Genomic DNA, 20,095 nt, shown 5'->3' on the forward strand with positions numbered 1-20,095 from the left:
GTATTAGACGCAATTGCCATTGTAGTCAGTGGTTGTGTTTGAAAAAGTATAGTGATATTTGAGATGTATTTTTAGACAGGGCAGATCCCACTTAAGTTGAGAACATAATGAACCACTTTACAAAGCACTTCCAATATAAAATGCCAATGTCTTCTGGAAATGTCACTCCATTATGTGCTAATTATGGCCCTTACTAGTTCCTTTCTGCCCGATTTCCCCTGCGTATGCCTTCATAATGTTGATAATGATCAGCCATACTTTTTTCCTTAACTAAGTGAATTCAGTTAAGATTGTCTATAATTTAATCATATGCCGCTCTAGCAAATGTAGACAGCTAGACAGCTGCATTGTTTATTTCTGTGAAATAGATAGTCTAGTTCAGTCATTGTAAACGGGCTACTTGTTAAATCCACCCTCGATGAAACACTTCTGTTGCAAATCTCTCAGGTGAGAAATTCTCAGACAGATCAACATAGGAAGCTCCCTTTGGTCTATCTAGCTCAGTATTTGTATTTATTTATTACATTTCTATACCACCCAATAGCTGAAGCTGACTGGGTGGTTTACAAAAGTTAAAACATTAAAATACAATATACAGAGTTTAAAAGCTATTTACATAAAAGCATTAAGGACAGTATATACAAACGACATATAACTAAAAACAACTTTGAACTAAAAGCAATTTAACAAAAAAAAATTCCAACAATAAAACAACACAGCTTAAAAGCAGTATACCAGAGTCAGCAAAAGGTATTTATTTAAGTCTTGTCAAAGCCTTTTGCCTTTGGCCCCACCCTGAAATAGAATTGGGCCCTTGCGCTGAAAGAGGTTCAACAGCCCTGGTCAACACGGGCTGGCAGCAGCTTTCCAGGATTTCTTATGGGAGTTTTTCCCAGTCTTACCTGGAGATGCCAGGGATTGAACCTGGAACCTTCTGCATGCAAAGCATGTGCTCTACCATTGAGCTACATTTTGCCCTTTGGGCAAAATCCAGCATTAGACCTTTGCTTGCAAAATGGGACTTTCTCCTCTCCTCCCCCATGCAGCCTCCTGTGCCTCAGATCTGCTCTGGAGGGTCCCCCAACCCACCAGAGCAGATTGGAGGGTGCAGCAGAGAATTGCCCCCTCATTATGTTAACTGTCAATTGGATACAACCTTTTGATTTTTTATTTGATTCCCTTAAATTAGGTTTGCATAATAGCATAACATTAATAGGATACTTTTAAAGTACTCCTAGCCAAGGATGATACTTTAAAGTGGTTATAGTTCTTTAAGATCCGGGAAAGATCCTGGTTAATATATTCACAGTGTAATGTATTCACAGTGTGATATGCTTATTCTAAACAGTATAGATAGATTAATCTTGTGATAATATACTAGATGTCAAGGTTTTAAATAAGTGTCTTTAGTTGTGTTGTGAGTGCTTCGGGAATACGATGCCAACTAGTGTGCTGTTGCTAAGCAAAGTTTAATTGAAGTGTGAGCAAATTGCTACTTGACATTGTTTTCACATTTCTCTAAAATTAGTTATGGAAGCTGGCAAGAGTGAGGATGATGTTCTAAGGTTACATGATTCTTTATAGACCATTTAATTTAAAAACAAACAAACCCGTACACATTCAGCATTTCCCTTTCTATATAGCTAACAGTGCAAAAATGATCACTTACAGTGCAATCCTAGGCATATCTACTCGGAAGTAAGTCTCACTGTATTCGATGGGGATTGCTCCCAAGAAAGTATGCAGACTCAATCTTCCTCTGTGGTTTGGCTAATGGGGCAGGTATCAATCCATTTCAATTAGAAGTATTTTGTAGTTATTAATCTGCTTAGGTTGGATTGAGATCCTGTCGTCTGCTTGAGGACACCAGTTATACCTTGGTACTGATCACAGAGATAAAGCTCTAAAGCTCAAATCTTCCTTCCATTTCTCCATGACTCTGAATGGAGAATTTTCTGTTTCGTTAAGATTATTCCCTTCATGAAGTGTACATAACTCCTATTCTTCACTAAATTATTATTTATGAAATAAGTAAACATTTTCAGACAACATGAGTTACATGAGCACTAAATGATAGAAGTACATTTGCCAAGTTGTTAGTTTAGGCCCATATATTCAATCACTGAATGATGATAAATGGTTCTATGAATCTATTTTGCAAATTTAAAGGCTATTTCTCTATCCTTACTCCTGGATGATAAGTTGCAATTTTAATACTGAATTTCTGCATGTTTTACTTGCAGTATTCCCTAATGAAGTGTGAACTGTAGATAGTTTAGATAGCCATATTCACTGTGATAACCATTGACTTAAGGTTGTATAATGTGTACTTTCTAACAGGAGCAACAAAACTGTTTTCTCTGCAGAGATTTTTGGGAGAAAGTGTTAAGAGCAGATTTTAGATGTTTCAGCACTTTATTGTACAGACTACAGCATAATAGTTATAGATTCTCAGATTTTTAAATTAAGTTGTTGTTCAGTCATTCAGTCGTGTCCAACTCTTCGTGACCCCATGGACCATAGCACGCCAGGCCTTCCTGTCCTGCGCTCCCTCCCGGAGCGTGCTCAAGTCCATATTCATTACATCAGTGATGGTATCTAGCCATCTCATCCTCAGCCATCCCCTTCTCCTTTTGCCTTCAGTCTTTCCTAGCATCAGGGTCTTTTCCAGAGAGTTTTCTCTTCACATTAGGTGGCCAAAATATTTGAGCTTCAGCTTCAGTATCTGTCCTTCCAATGAGCAGTCAGGGTTGATTTCCTTTAGGATGAACTCATTTGACCTCCTTGCAGTCCAGGGGACTCGTAAGAGTCTTCTCCAGCACCACAGTTCGAAAGCATCCATTCTTCGGCGCTCAGCCTTCCTTATAGTCCAGCTCTCACAGCCATACATTACTACTGGGAATACCATAGCTTTGATTAGACGGACCTTTGTCGGCAAGGTGATGTCTCTGCTTCTTACTATGCTGTCTAGGTTTGCCATAGCTTTCCTCCCAAGGAGCAAGTGTCTGTTAATTTCATTGCTACAGTCACCGTCTGCGGTGATCTTGGAGCCCAAAAAAATAAAATCTGTCACTGCTGCCATTTCTTCCCCTTCTATATGCCAGGAAGTGATGGGGCCAGATGCCATGATCTGAGTTTTTTTAATGTTGAGTTTCAAACCAGCATTTGCACTCTCCTCTTTCACCCTCAACAAGAGGCTCTTGAGATCCTCTTCGCTTTCTGCCATTAGGGTGGTATCGTCTGCGTATCTGAGGTTGTTGATAATTCTCCCGGCAATCTTAATTCCGACCTGTGATTCATCCAGCCAGGGGTTTCGCATGATGTACTCTGCATATACGTTAAATAAGCAGGGCGACAATATGCAGCCTTGTCGTACTCCTTTCCCAATTTTGAACCACTCGGTTGTTCCATGGCTGGTTCTTACTGTTGCTTCTTGACCCTCGTACAGGTTTCTCAGGAGACAGGTAAGGTGGTCTGGTACTCCCATCTCTTTAAGAATTTGCCACAGTTTGTTGTGATCCACACAATCAAAGCATAGTCAATGAAGCAGAAATAGACGTTTTTCTGGAATTCTCTTGCTTTCTCCATGATCCAGTTAATGTTGGCGACTTGATCTCTAGTTCCTCTGCCTCTTCGAAACCCAGCTTGTACTTCTGGTAGTTCTCGGTTCACATACTGCTGAAGCCTAGCTTGTAGGATTTTGAGCATCACCTTGCTGGCATGTGAAATGAGCACAATTGTGCGGTAGTTTGAACACTCTTTGGCGTTGCCCTTCTTTGGAATTGGAATGTAAACTGACCTTTTCCAGTCTTGTGGCCACTGCTGAGTGTTCCAAATTTGTTGGCATATATAAGAGTGCAGCACTTTAACAGCATCATCTTTTAGGATTTTAAATAGCTCAGCTGGAAGACTGTCATCTCCACTAGCTTTGTTGTTAGCAATGCTTCCTAAGGCCCACTTGACTTCACTCTCGAGGATGTCCGGCTCAAGTTCAGTGACCGCACTATCATGGCTATCAGGGACATTCAGATCTTTCCTGTATAGTTCTTCTGTGTATTCTTGCCACCTCTTCTTAATCTCATCTGCTTCAGTTAGGTCCCTGCCTTTTTTGTCCTTTATCATGCCCATCTTTGCACAAAACGTTCCCTTGAGATCTCCGATTTTCTTGAAGAGATCTGTAGTCTTTCCCATTCTATTGTTTTCCTTGATTTCTTTGCATTGTTCATTTAAGAAGGCCTTCTTGTCTCTCCTTGCTATTCTCTGGAACTCTGCATTTAGTTGGATATATCTTCCCCTTTCTCCCTTGCTTTTCACTTCCCTTCTTTCCTCAGCTAGTTGTAAAGCCTCATCAGACAGCCACTTGGCTTTCTTGCATTTCTTTTTCTTCGGGATGGATTGAGTTGCTGCCTCCTGAACAATGTTACGGACGTCCGTCCATAGTTCCTCAGGCACTCTGTCTATCAGGTCTAATCCTTTAAATCTATTCCTCACCTCCACTGTATATTCATCAGGGATATGATTTAGGTCATACCTGAATGGTTTAGTGGTTTTCCCTACATTCTTCAATTTAAGCCAAAGTTTTGCAAGAAGCAGCTCATGATCTGAGCCACAGTGAGCTCCAGGTCTTGTTTTGACTGACTGTATAGAGCTTCTCCATCTTTGGCTGCAAAGGACATAATCAATCTGATTTCGATATTGACCATCTGGTGATGTCCATGTGTAGAGTTGCCTCTTGTGCTGTTGGAAAAGCGTGTTTGCTATGATCAGCGTGTTCTCTTGGCAAAACTCGATTAGCCTTTGTCCTGCTTCATTTTGTACACCAAGGCCATGCTTTCCTGTTATCCCAGTGATTTATTGACTTCCTACTTCAGCATTCCAATCCCCTATGATGAAGAGGGCATCTTTTTTTGGTGTTAGTTCTAGAAGGTGTTGTAGGTCTTCATAGAACTGATCAACCTCAGCTTCTTCGGCATCAGTGGTGGGGCATAGACTTGAAGTACTGTGATGTTGAATGGTTTGCCTTGGATTCGTACTGAGATCATTCTGTCGTTTTTAAGATTGTACCCCAGTACTGCTTTTCCCACCCTTTTGTTGTCTGTGAGTGCTACTCCATTTCTTCTAAGGGATTCTTGCCCACAGTAGTAGATATGATGGTCACCTGAATTAAATTCGCCCATGCCTGTCCATTTTAGTTCACTGATTCCCAAGATGTCGATGTTCAATCTTGCCATCTCATGTTGGACCACCTCCAGCTTACCCTGATTCATTGATCTTAACATTCCAGGTTCCTAAACAATATTGTTCTTTACAGCATCGGATTTTCTTTTCACCACCAGACACATCCACATCTGAATGGATAGAAAGGTCCCTAAATTTGTGCAACATACTAAAATGGCTGGGAAGGGGAAATTATTCATCTAGCATTTGCTTGGAAGTCTAAGAATGATACAGTGCAAACGTACTCAGGTGTAAGTCCTACTTAATTCAGTAGAACTAGGCACCAGAGGAATAGGGTGATCAATATGCTAATAAATGAACAGTTGTCAAGTGACAGGAAGTTGTACTGGAAAATACTGTTAATGCTTTTCTCCATATATAAATAATCAGATTCCTTTAAAAAAGTGATATCACTTTGTTTAGTGTTTAAGTGCTTTGTTTTTCACCAGTGACTTTACTGAGGCTTGTTTTGAACTGGAGACCATCAAACTTGTTTGCCAAGAAGTGATTCGGTCTTTCTTAGCAATGTTTTGATTCCCTTTGATTAAAACAATTGGCTACGGAAGGTTCAGGGGTTGCTAGTCAGACTTCTTTAGGAAAGCTGCTGTAAAATGCTATGGCGTTGTTACACCTCAAATGAATCCAACATGCTCTTGTTACAGAGTTTGCAATTCTTTGTGCTCGTATATATTAATTTGATAACTGCGTTGCTCTCTTGCTGACAATGTGAATGCCATAGTTCTTGTTTTTAGCAAATGAAGAATGTGTGAAATAGTTTGTAATTATATCCTGAACTTACAGAAAAGTATTCTTCTGCTCAAATATACTGGTCTTGGTATGAGAATAGTTCCTTTTCTTTATATCCCTCAGGTTTCACTGAGCTGGTCTTGGCTGAGATGCCAGATAAAACACCAGAGGGTAAAGAACCTTTATCCAGGAATGAAGGTTGGTATTGTTTTTTTTCTTGAGAAATCTTGTTCTTTCATTTTCTCAGAATACCTATTGTAGGAAAGATAATATCTCCCTTTTTTTGTTTATTTGGCTTATGAACATACTATTCCTCCTCCTTTCCTCTGGATAGAACTACTTAGAAAACCTAGATCTGTAACATCTGTGTGGAGCAAGTGAGATGATTCAATCAATATTTGGTTGAGTAGGGACATGTTAAGTTCCTATCTTCTGGTGTAGGTGGGGGGAGAGGGAGAGAGGGAAGGAGAGACATGAGGTTGTAACTTGGTTTGTATTTATATGTTTTGGCACCAGAACTAAATTGTAGCAACAGCACAATCCTGTACATGCCTGCTCAGAAATAAGCCCTGTTGAGTTCAAAGAGGCTTACTCCCAGATAAGCGGATATAAAATTGCAGCCTGAATAGCAATTAAAGCAGCTGATATTACATAGTAGTAGCCTTTTAACATATGCTTCAACTCTGGATTTTGAAAATTCAACATAGTAAAATAGCCAAAACATGTAAGTGTTGAACTCTATTTGCATTTTCCATGTTGATCTGGAATTTGTTGCATTGACCTCTAATTTTTGGAGGCAGCGAAAATAAGAGAAGCAAACGGTAGAATTTGGGCTACTTATGAGGAACATGTAATCCTGGTTGTGTGCTATTTACCTCTTAGATACTGCCCTCATGACTACATCTTCTGTCACATTTCAGCTGTCACAATTGGGGATATAGAGGAAGTACTGAGGGAGAAATATAATATGCAAAAAACAAGCAAAAAAACCAACCATGCCAAAATCCATCTCCCCAACAGATTGTAGAGCATGTAACTGATAATTATTGAGGTACTTTGGCAGTTGAATACTAAGGAATGGGATGTGCTTTGTTTTATTTCAAGGAGATGTAGATACTTTATATGAAATGTGCCAATGAATATCTAGCTCTGACAGTATCTCTTTTATTTGCTCTGTGATTTGGGTGGGCCAGGATATGGAGCTGGAATGACGCATCTCACATGCTTTCTCTGAGCCATACAGATGAGCAAATTACTTTGAGGGTGAGCGCTTTCACAGGATAGCTTGGTCATATGTATCATTTTATCACACATAAGGTGTGGATATGGGGTGGGTGATGTTGCCTGCAACCATTCTCTCTGAGCACTTGTTATGAGGAAGAGGATGATTTTTTTTACTCCAGATGTCAGCAATTCAGGTATAATTCCAGGTATAACACTCCTCCCCCATGCCCTGTAGGGCCAAACCAGATAGTACTTTAAATCTGTGTCTAGCAGCTATGCCTTTTTTTTCATTTTCACTCCAGAGTAGGCACAGGGGCCCTGGTCTGGATCGTAAAACCTCCCCCAACTAGGGTCCCAATCTGCATTGGAGCTGCTGAGCCTATGCTAGGAAAAAAACACACAGAAAAAAGACATAGCTACTAGACACAGATTTAAAGTAATGTATGTTTTGGTTCTTACTCCTGCTCATAAGAATGCTGTAATGTCCACAAATAAGGCTCCTTGAAGTATGTCACTTTTCCTTGTTTTAGATCAACTTTCAGGTTTTTTAAATGTTACTTTAATATTATATGACTAACTGAAATAGGAAAGCTCCACATGTTGACCTATTGACTAGCTTTTTCCCCAATAAGGCTGCTTGCTTTAGAATTATATTAAGCATTACTTTGAATGTTGCAACAAATAAGGATGTGGCATCTCTTTCACCTTGAAAAATATTGAAAGATAAGCAGAGCCTTGATAGTGAACCCACAAGATTCCCCTCCCCCCACAAGCTTTCAGAGAAGAATGGGAACCTAGCGATTAATGTGCTGTATTGACATTTCTGTAGACATCTGAGGAAGTGTTACCCATTAACTTTAGGTAATTGTCATCTGATAACATCACTGATCTGTTTTGGTTCCTGTGCTGCTGCTATCAGTATTGTTATCAATCTGTGAAAATACTCCAACAAAGAATGATTGTTTTTCAGATTTGTATTGCTTTGTAGACTTTGATGTCTGTCTTAATAGTTATAATCTCATTCTAATACATTCCTTTTATATTTTTACCATCTAAGAACTCCTCACAATGTTTAAAAAATAGAAGAAGAGGTAGGTATGAGGAGAGAAGAATGTCAAAAGTCTTAAAGCACTGTTTTTTCCCACCTTCTTGGAAATTTTCTGAAAAATCCAGTCAGAGGAAAACTTAGTTCTCTTTCACTTTAATTTCCTTCAGTAATATGAGTTGATATTTAATATTCAGACGTACAACCTCTTTACTATTCATTCCATGCTGAATAATGAAAATTCACTTGCTTCCAGAAATCAGACTGAAAGCTGGCCAATTTCCCTTAGGTTGTCCCCACCCCCCACCTTGGTTTGTGTATCTTGGGTGCCACTATAGAATATAGGTTTTAATAAACATCTTGGTTCATCACCTGAATCTAGTTATGCCTGTTTCAAGCCATCAAGGAGTTCGGATTCCCCCTCCCCACCAGAAGGCATAGGAAGGTAGCATTGCCAGTCTGGTCTGGAGTAGGGACTTGTAGCCCAAGGAGATAACCAGACAGTCAACAGGAGTGAGCAAATCTATAAGGCCACTTAAAACACTTCATTTTTAGGTGTTTAGTCCTAAACAGTGTAAAATTTTACATATGTCTCCAACCCACCCCTCAAAGTGTGTATCATACAGGTACATACCCTAGGAATCTCCTCTTGAATGTAACTTCAGTTATGACCTGGATTTGCCTCTCTGTAATGTGTGAAATGATTGAAAACTGTACACAACATTCTCACAAACATCAGATGAGGTAATAAACCTGTGTCTGGGCTATACTACTTTAGATCCTTCTTACAAAAAACAAACAAACCAAGCCATGAACATAGAAAACAAGATGTTGTGGAGAAAGGGCTTTTCCCTTGTCTTCCCGCTGTCATGCTAGTTTTCTGCGTGTATGAATATCTTTTGTGGTAAATAATTCCATCATGGGAGCTCCACGCTTACTGTCTGAAAAATCTTACAAATGTTTTAGTGCTTGTCTACAGGAAAATGAGGCAGAAAGCGGTGGTGCCACAAAGCTTGGAGCCACTTGGAGCATCTTCAGCTATTCCCCCAGAGTAAAGAAAATGGGCTGGTTTGGACATAATGGCAAACCATAGTTTAGAGTTACAAGGGTAAGCCTTGGGCTTGTGCTGTCCTCTCTCCTTCTCAGTTTTTCATTAACTGCAGCTTGTGTCATTTGAGCCCAACAAACTATGGTGAACTACAGTTGGCAGAAACAAGCCAAATTCAAACCATGGTTTACAAAGGTGCTTTGTTTCTGCTAACCATAGTTAAGGCTAACTACAGTTTAGGATTTGGACAACAGATTAAGCTGTGGTTAAACTAAAACAGAAGCTTCCAGTCTTCTCGTGCCCATGCCAGAAGAGGAGAGTGGAAGGGAAAAGCACAAGAACCCAAGGCACCCTGTGGCTCATCCTACTGCTAAACTGTGGATTAGCATTATGTGTGAAACAGCTCACTGTGCAGTTCTAATCACTGACTTCAGCAGATAATTACTGTATTTGTAATCATTTTTTTGGAAGTTACTTTTTGCTTGAAGTCTGTTTTGCCTGATGAGGCTACTTCTAACTGTGATTTAATGAAAAAAGATTGGTTAGCAAAATAAATATCAACTGGAAAGTTTTTAAAAATGGGCTAATCATACAGGTTAAAATGAATGATAAAAAGAAACAAACAACAGAGAACAGAATCCTGTCATTATTGAAACTTAGTCCTTGACTTGAGGGCTTTTGATGAGTGGGCAGACTGATTTGTTCTTCTGTCTTCTCTCCCACCAAGTTCCTCTGGCTGACAAAAAACCCCTGACATATAATTGTTACTGTTCTACTTTATCTCACTGAAGCCAAAGTGCATGTGTGTACATGAGGAATATATGGAAAATGATTTTGAGAGATTTAGAGCGCAATCCTATCGGGATGCTTGTCAGCCTCCAAACTCGGAGACTGATAGACATCCTATGCAGAGTGGGAGGAGTGCGGAGGTAATATTCACCTCAGTGGTCCTCCTGCTCTGCATTTTTGATAGAAGGGCTTTTTCATTCGTCTAGCTGGGCTCTGCGGAGCAGCAACGAAGGAGGCTGGGGAAGCCAGAGGATTCTTCATAAGCTGGCCTCCCCAGTCGCCTCCCCACCCACAGAACAGCTCCCTTTCTCTCTTCTCCAAGGTCGCTTTTGCAACCTTGGAGAGGCCACCGGTGCGGTTTTCTCCATGCCGGCTACAATGGGGTGGAGGGAGCTCAGACTCTGGGTCCAAGGTGAGTGCACTGTCTCTGACTTCAGATCCAGTAATCTGAAAAATCCTATTGCCTCCCTGCCAAAAGGCACTGTTTACGGGTCATAGGATAGCTCTCTTAAATACATTACTGTAATCCTCAATGGGACAGAAGTGCAATAATAGATAGAACTGAAAGAGCAGATTTACTGTTATGTGGTGTGGCACAGGTTGTCCTTATCTAATCGAAGTTCCTGTGTTTCTATGTATTATGATCTTCTTTCTTAAAATTGTTGGCAGACAGCTTCAACTTCTCATTCATGTACATACTCTGAAATTGCTTCTGTCTAAATCAGTAGTGAGCAACTTGATTGGCACATACAGTCAGGGCCAGAAATATTGGAACAAGGATAACTGTTTTGTCAGTTGGCCTCTGTACACCAACACACTGAAGTTGAAAGGAAACACACCCAGATGGGAGCGGAGTCAGGACTTTCAGCTGTAATTCAAAGGGTTTGACAAAAGTGAGGCACTAACCATTCAGGAAGGACAGCCAGTGGCATACACCCCCCCCCCATCATTGGGGGCTCATAAGTAATGGAACGAATGGCTGACAAGCAGCTGCATGGCCAGGTGTGGCCTGTTTCCTGGGTACCCCCTGACCAATCAAGCAGATAAAAGGCCTGGAGGTGGTTCTCAGTGTTACATTTGCATTTGGTAGCTGTTCACTGGAACCCCCAACATGAGGTCCAAAGAGGTGTCCATGTGAGTGAAGGAGACCATCATTAGGCTGAGGAAACAAAATAAACCCATCAGAGAGATAGCAAAAACATTGGGAGTGGCCAACACAACAGTTTGGAACATCCTGAAAAAGAAGGAATTAAATGGCAAGCTCAGCAACAGCAAAAGACCTGGAAGACCACGGAAGACAACTAAAGTGGATGACCACAGAATTCTGCTCATGGTGAAGAGGAACCCTTTTACAACATCTAGCCAGGTCAAGAACGCTCTTGAGGAGGTAGGCATGTCATTGTCAACATCTACAGTCAAGAGACGGCTATATGAATGTAAATACAGAGGCTTCACAACAAGGTGCAAACCACTGGTAACGCTCAAGAACAGACAGGCCAGATTAGCCTTTGCCAGCAAACACCTAAAAAAGCCTGCCCAGTTCTGGAATAAGATTCTTTGAACTGATGAAACCAAGATTAACCTGTACCAGAATGATGGGAAGAGAAAAGTATGGAGAAGGAAAGGAACAGCTCATGATCCAAAGCATACCACATCATCTGTTAAACATGGTGGAGGCAGTGTTATGGCATGGGCATGTATGGCTGCCCATGGAACCAGGTCACTGGTGTTTATTGATGACCTAACTGCTGAGAAAAGCAGCAGGATGAATTCTGAAGTGTATAGGGCTATACTTTCTGCTCAGATTCAGCCGAATGCTGCCAAACTGATAGCACGCCGCTTCATCTTGCAGATGGATAATGACCCAAAACATACAGCAAAAGCTACCCAAGAGTTTCTGAAGGCCAAGAAGTGGGATGTTCTTCAATGGCCAAGTCAGTCATGTGATCTCAACCCAATAGAGCATGCTTTTCACCTACTGAAGACAAGACTGAAGGCAGAAGGACCCACGAACAAGCAGCAGCTGAAGGCAGCTGCAGTAAAGGCCTGGCAAAGCATCTCGAGGGAGGAAACTCAGCATCTAGTCATGTCCACGGATTCCAGACTTCAGGCAGTCATTGACTGCAAAGGATTTTCATCCAGGTATTAAAGGCGATCCTTAAGTTTGAAATGTTGGTTTGTTCCATTACTTATGAGCCACCAATGGTGGGTGTGTGTGTATGCCACTGGCTGTCCTTCCTGAATGGTTAGTGCCCTGCTTTTGTCAAACCCCTTGAATTACAGCTGAAAGTCCTGACTTGCTCCCATCTGGGTGTGTTTCCTTTCAACTTCAGTGTGGTGGTGTACAGAGGCCAACAGCCAAAACAGTTATCCTTGTTCCAATATTTCTGGCCGTGACTGTATCAGCTTACTGGAAACTTTATTCTCACATACTCAGATCTATTAGGGCTAGAAACATTTCTTTTTTTAAAACAAAAGCAGCTGAGTTTTTCATCACTGCAGCATAAGCTTGTAGGTTGCGTACATACAAGAGCTTCCGGATGGGAACAGCTTGCCAGCCAGAAGCTAAAACTGTTCATTGTTTCTACCTATAGTGCAAAGTAGATTTGATTGCCAAGATAATGTATACAGTATAAGATTGGCATAAAATTGAAAATGGTTTGGAATGAGAGTCCAGTTTAAGCTGCCACACACAATCAATTTTCGACATGGCCCTTTATGAGGGAACCCTTTTGCAGCTTGACCCCCTTTCGTAGTTTTTATTTGAGTAGCAGCATCTATTACAGCAGGAAATCCTGACCTGCTTTCCTGGTATCGTTTGTCGCCAGGCTGTTTCCTTCACAGCTGGCTAGTTTGTGGGATGTAGTAAGCCATTCTTATTCTCCTGGTAATCCAGAAAGGTTTTTCACATTCTTAGAAAAATGGTTTTCCCCAGATTTTGCAAGGCATCTGGATAAACCATAATTTTAGCATGTTTTTCCTACCTCTTCCTGAACAGCTGTAGGAGACAAATTTATCTGAACTTTGTATTCCTCCTTTATTTTATTTTAAAAATATATATCCTAAAAAGATTTTTTTCCCTTTAGGTCATGGCCATATTTTTTAATGTATGCTGTAGATTGCTGCAAGTGGGGAATGCAGTTCTTATGTAGACAAAAATGTAGGCCACATTTTTAATATAATAATAATAAACAACTTAAAAATGCCGAGGAAGGAAAAAATGAAATGTACATTTACTTCCAATATTGTCTTTTTAAAAAGGTACATGTTTAGTGATATCTCCTGCGATCTCTATTGCGCCTCTATTACTTCTTTTGCATTACCTCGGTATAGACAGGGCCAGATGTCTGTGCACTATAAGGAGTCAAAGAAAGATGATGTGTGACAACATAATCTAACACATTTCCATTTTTCCTCTCTGGGCAGTAACAGCACACTCTGGACCACCAGAGTAGCTAATCTGCCTCACTCAGCAGGATGCTAGGTCCCCTGACATGCCTGATATTGCTCCAGGCCATCCACATCAACCTCTGAATGCCAAGAGAGGTTCTTGAGTAATTCTTTGGAAAAGGGGAGCACCTCCCACCTTTTTCCATAATGTGGTGTGAAAGACCGCAGCTCAGGTACAGTGTATATATATTTCATATGACCTTTTGGATGCATCAGCGTCATGTTTTGATACAGCCCTCTAGCAGAGTATGAATTGACATCTTTTAGAGTTGATGTAAATCTTAGTTTTGTTGAAGCAAGCACATAGTGACTTTGGCTGAATATTGGGAATACATGGGTCTTTTTTGTAGTATCTTGTCTTCGTATTCTGATATTTTTGGACTGTGATTCACACTGAACCTAAGGGATGAGCCAAAACTATGTACCTCATTTTGTGATTCCCTCCCCCATGCATATCAAAAAACGCATCTGGCTTTCTGCAGTTCTCAGATCTTGTGAACATGTTCATGTTGTTTCAGTGCTGTTTTCTTCGGCATTCCTTGGCATTTCCATCATTGCTCTTAGAGTCTTGGCCTAGTTTTCCCATACTGCCATTTGAAATTATTGGCTATGCCAGGCTTGCTGAGAACTAATCGATATCCATGCTCTTGGAAAGTAGCCAGTTAAGTTCATTATGTCTTTGGAACAAGAAGAGACCATGCTTCCTCACTTCTGACCATACATTTTCCAGGACCGTACAGAAGCGTACACAATCATAATATATGTGCGAGATAAGTTTTACTTTCACCACATTTTCCTCCGTTTGAACTAGCAAGGAAACTTAACAAGTTAAGAGTTGTGTGGGACTAATGGGAAAGCAGTGCTTTTTATTGTATCAGTCTTGGGTGCAAGTCTGGTGATTTAGGTATTTCTTTTGTCAGTGCCGGATTCTAGAGTGAATATTCAACTGCACAGCTAGATTCTGAGATTCACGTATGCTTAATAAATCTGCAATTCAGTGCTTCCCTATTGAAAATATATTGAGGTATTTAAGCTCAGCATCTCAAAAATAATAACCACAGTGGGCTCAGCTGAAATCGATCAGGCATATATTCTAAACGTAGTTGCTAATAAATTGCCCTATTGACCATATTTCCAAATTTGATTAGTAGGTTGGTCATATTTTGATTGTACTTTCTGAAAAAGAAAATTGTATTTCCTAACAAGAGATCTAGGAGATCTTGAGAGTTTAATGAATGAGATAAATGTCTGATTTTCTAATAAAATCTCCCCCCTCCTCTCATCCCAATTTCAAGTGGGCAGCCTCTGGAACATAAAAAGATCAAGGACCTTGATTGATCAATTTCCTCCACGCAACTTGTACAGAATTAATTGTAAGTAAGGAACCAGTGATTGATGATGTCTTCGTGGCATGATGCAGAATTGGTCTTTGCAAGCCAACCTCTTTCTAAAAAAAAGAAAAGTAATAGTTTGCACTCCTGATATAATAGGTGTTGGACCTTGTGGCCTCTCCTTTCTCCAGCCCTTTCCTGCAAACCCTTGTAGCTTGCTCCTTCCCACATTCCTGACCTAGTGGCAGAAATGTCTCACCCGTCCTCCTCCCCAATGCCTTCTGGAATGCTTCTACAATAGTGCCCTAGGCATCAGGGACTCTTGGAAAAATAGTCTTCCCAATGTGCCCGAAATCCATACAAAGGGACTCTGCCATCTTGGGAAATTAATTTCCAAGGGTCCCTGGTACTGCCATAGCAGCATTTCCAGACTCCAAACACTGGGCAGGGATGTTTCCAGCAAGAGTTCCCTGCTACTATTGCTGCTAGTGCTGCCAGACCAGTTAAGTTGGGAAGGAAATGGGCAGGGAAGGAGTTTACAATCTTAGTTTACAATCAAAGCTGGAGAAGAACTCATAAGACTGTAGTGAGCATGACAAGTTGTCAAGTTTTGTATTCTAAAAATTTGGCAAGTATTGGCTTTGGTGAAATCACCTTTTTTTGCATGTCGACAACTTGAGAGAGTTGTGGGTCGTTGTTGTTTTGGTAATCTGTTCAGTTGTGTCAAATTGTGCTACTTTTTGGAGGGATATCAAAATTATATAATGTTACATGAGGCCTAGATAAGACCCATTTGTAAATCTAAGTAAATATTTACCTTGGCACACCTTAGGGGGTCCTGTTGTTTCTATCCTGGTGCACAAAAACAAGTGTTGTGGCCCTTAACCCACCAAATCTGTTCAAGAAAGCAAGTTGGCTGAAAGTAGAAACACCATATTTAGCACGATGGTTGCCAAGTTGGACTTCTTCTAACGTATTTGAAATCCTGAGGAGAATATTAATTACTCTTTTAGAATGGATCTTTAAAAACACAATGTTTACCATGAGTTTTTCTTGGCTGGTGTTCAGCATTAGACTCAGCTGTGATCTAATGTTCCTTTTAATCAGACCTGTAAAACTCAGATGGCCTCTGAGTTTAAAGTAAGTGTGTGTGTGTGTGTGAGCTGAATAATCTCATCCAAAAGATTAAAAAGAATCCCAAACACTCTGTGCTTTCTATTTAGTTTATTGTCCATTCTCAAAAGTGCCTAAACAAGAGTAGGATGTTACCTAAGAAGCACGGTTCTTATATTTTTGATTCTTTAAAAAAATTATGTACATCATAAAATATAAATGAGTAATAAGTAAGCATATGTGGGTCCTGCAACAAAATGCGGCATTGTAAAGGGTTCCTGTTCAGGGTTCCAGCCAGTCAGCCATACCCTTTTCCAGGGTACTCCATTCCATCCCCCTCCCTGCTTTCTGTTCCGCTTTCCTCCAAAAGTCAGCCAGCGTTCTGTGCCTACTGAACATACTCAGTCCACATTGAGCTATTGGGATTTCCCCTCAGAGTTTTTCTAATGTTGTTTTGTACTTCTGCAAAATTAAGGGTTCCCCCAAGCCTATTGATACCTCCCTCTTGTGTATGGATGGTGCCATTTTGGCTATATAAGTATCCACACTTGAAGAATGACTTTGCTATTAGTATAAAGCAACCTTCCCAACCTAGTGCTTTCCAGACGTTCTGAACTTCAGCTTCCCTCAGTCCCTGCCTGCATAGCCAGTGGCTGGGAATGCTGAGAGATATAGTACAAAATATCTGGAGAGCACCAGGTTGGGGAATGCTAGTATAAAGATCTAAATAAAATACACTATGACCTGGTTCAAACAACACATCAACCGAGGATTTTTAAACCCTAGGTTGTGAATGAAGCGGTAGCGAGCGAGGATGCTGGTTTCTACCACCTGATTGCTGGTTCCATCCCTGGGTTATTAAGCATGATGTGCGAACCCGGAATTCTGGGTTGCTGGGGGACAGACAACACAAAGTTGGAACCCAGTTGTCTCTCCCCCAACAACCCAGAATTCCTGGTTCACTTGTCAGGCTTAACAACACAGTAATTAAGTGTCCCTGGATTGTTTAGCTCCTCCTGCTTGTAGCTGGAGTGATTGGGCAATGGGAACCAGCACACTCACTCACTCCAACTTCATCCAAAAAACCGCAAGCTTTAAAAAAAAATAACCCGGACTGTTGCCACTTGGGAACCTGGTTGTCATATCTGGGGAAACACACTTTGTGTCAGGAGGCGCCCTAGCAGCCTCTTTCAGTAGACTCCAATAGCCAACTCAAGACACAGACAAAAGGATTCTTTTCAAGGCTTTAATCCTTTTACAACTTAATGACTCTTTCAGATGCTAATCACCTGCGACTAAGCAAGGAACAGCAGAGTGGCCTATGTGCCGAGTAGGCAGTTGATCCCCGTTTGAAGGAGAGTCACTTGAAGACCCTGAATTTATGGGCTAGGGAGAGATCCTCCCTCTTTCCCTTGGGTCCACGGGAGGCGGCCGTTGCTTGCGCGCCAAACGGGCGCTATGCCTCCTTTCCACGCCCTCCATCGCTCGTCGCTCTTTGCGTCTGCGTCAAGCAAGCCTCGTTCCCGCACTTTCTCACTGCTAGGATCACTATCTATCTCAGGAATGCCAGTAGGAGGAATCTCTGCCAGCTGCTGTGCCTGTGAGGGATGAGCTGGCCCCTCTCCCATGGATTGCTGCTCCTCCTCAGAATCAGAACTGCTCTGGGGTTCTGTCGGCTCAGTTTCCACCCTGACACTTTGACCTATGTGAATCTATGAAGTTTCAAGCAGCTAATCATAGCAAAAATTATCAGTTGTGGAAGAATATTGACTCTAATAGCACATGGCTGTTAAGATTTCTATAATTCAACAGCAGATACCCTAACTGTATTAAATAATACAAATTATTGGACCTCTCATCATAAGTAGAGAAGACTGATTTGAAGAGCTTTTCTACATGAGGCCTTTATTATGTGGTCGTCATTCCCTACTGATGGTTGTTTATGGGTTCTTTAGACAACACTGTGACTTTCCAGGTTCACTTCTGTTTGTAAACAGCACGTTCAGCAATTCTTTTTTTAGATCAGGGAAAATGGGGTATTATTTCTGATGGTGAAAGAAAACGCTGTTTCCACTTGTGTATTTGTGCTATTCCACTATACCACAGTGCGATCTAGGGGTTATGTAGTGGAAAAGTAGGAAAGGAAATGCTCCTTGTGTAGTGATCGGATCTCAGTTCTGTGACAAAACTGAATGTAGATGCAGTGGATTAACAGCCTCATACAGAAAAGCTTGAAATCCCCCTGGATAGGATAAAAGGCAAGCAACAGTACAACTGCTACCATGCCTTTCACATTTCTAGCTTTTTGAGTGGCTGTGCATGGACAGATCTTGCCAGATTTGATTTACTTTAGATATTCTCAGACATAATCTGAACGGTTGTTTTTTTAATTAACATTAAGAAAGTCTGCCTATAATCAATTTTGAATGGTGCTTGTTGGCAGGTTGTTGTTGCAATCCAGAGTGTGCATAACTTCTATTGCATGCTTGCCTGTCTCCATTTATAGATGGCAAAGTTTCTTGAAAAGCAAGCACTTTAATCCTTAAAGCACTCTGCATCTCACACTCTGATAAAAAGAACAGAGTTCATGTCAATGGATGGGTTTGGGAAATGGATCCTTGCTAATGAAAGGTACTAAATACATGTAAGCTGATACATGTGTCAAAGGGGACTATCAAGTATCTTTTTCTAAAAATAACCTTGAGTTTACTGTGTGTGCTCTCCTTAGCAGCAATTTGGACTATATACAAGAGGCCCAACCTAGCTGATGCTGATCTCTAACTCCATGTATTGTAGATTCTGAGGGCTTTATCACATTTTACAGTATTCCTATGTGGGAAGCACCTCTGGGTAAGAAATAATGTGAAATAGCCGTTAGCTTATATGCTATCTGATTATTGCACTTGCATGTGTTATTCTTTTTTTATGGTTGCCATGGAAACATGTGGAGGGCAGCTGTGAGCATATGTCCACCAAGCAGTGAAACATCCATAAAAGCATTATTCCCTTCTTGAAAATTTACAGATTTTGTAATGTATGAAGCAACCCTGAGAGTTTCATATATTGTGATGAGTTGAATGTTGCTGTCCTAAAAATGACTATCCAGATCTAACTTACCTTAAGCTAATATATGACTTTGGATATTAACCACTTCAGACATTCCCTTTAAGTAACTCTAAGTGGCATAGAAAATAGCCCATGTGTTTTCTCTTTTGGAGCATCATGGGTGATTTGAAAGTATGTTGTGCAACTTTGTTGTCTGGAATTCTTGTTTCAAGCCAGGATTTTTGTTGGATAAAATTGCTACCACATGAAGGTGTCTTTTTTTAAGAGTTTATTTTGAAATCTAGTCAGTTCTGCTATTGGGAACAATTTTAAAATAGTCAGATGTCTCACTTTTTCCCCATTGCCAACTTCTTTTATTTGTATAAACACATTTTGGGGAGTTCTTTATTTTTCAGTCATTGCAGTATGGGAAATGTAATACAAACAAAAGTAAAAATAGACAATGTACAAAGTACTCTTCTTAGTTGTGCAAATAACTGTGTGTGGTGCACACAATAGAGAACAGAGAAATAAAGTTTGTTCTCTACTGTTCTAGTCACACTAATGCTTGGTTTTACTTGAATTGCATTTGGTGTAGTTTATCAGAACGAAATTGACGTGGTTTTTACACTTGGCCATCTTTTGATCTACCAAATCAGACTTGATTGGCTTCTTTTGGCAAGTTCATTAGATTTTTTTAACCTTTAGCCAAATATTTATTTATTTAAGGTACTTTTAAAGCCAAGTCCTCACAAGGCAGCTTACATCATTTAAATATAAAATTGTTTTATTGTGTGCTGTTTGGTTTTAATTTTTGTGAACTGCCCAGAGAGCTTCGGCTATTGGGCAGTATAGAAATAAATAAATAAAATAAAATCTTAACATTTGATTGAACATCACCGTAAACCATCTTAAAAGATAGTACTTGGAATCAATAGCAGTAAAACAGCAATTGCAGTAAATAACTACGCTCAGCTCAGGATACTATCATTAAAGCTAATAAAACAATTCAGCATCAGATCAGACAGCAGCAGCGGAATATATTTTCAAGAAAAAGCAGTTTGGCCTAATTATATGTATATGTTA

General features: G+C 40.5%; 1 protein-coding gene across 1 annotated transcript in view; it reads left to right on the plus strand.

Annotated features, from left to right (window-relative positions):
• PLEKHG1 (pleckstrin homology and RhoGEF domain containing G1) overlaps positions 1–20,095 on the plus strand; it is a 184,961-nt gene that overhangs the window by 54,115 nt on the left and 110,751 nt on the right. The window contains exon 2 of the mRNA XM_084827830.1: positions 6,088–6,162. Coding sequence (XP_084683956.1) covers positions 6,114–6,162 — 49 coding nt within the window. The 5' untranslated portion in view covers positions 6,088–6,113. The remainder of the gene's footprint in view (positions 1–6,087; positions 6,163–20,095) is intronic.

Source organism: Heloderma suspectum, chromosome 1 (assembly GCF_057233095.1).
Source record: "Heloderma suspectum isolate Gila_16-S chromosome 1, 16-S_ref, whole genome shotgun sequence".
Classification (NCBI taxonomy): domain Eukaryota; kingdom Metazoa; phylum Chordata; class Lepidosauria; order Squamata; family Helodermatidae; genus Heloderma; species Heloderma suspectum.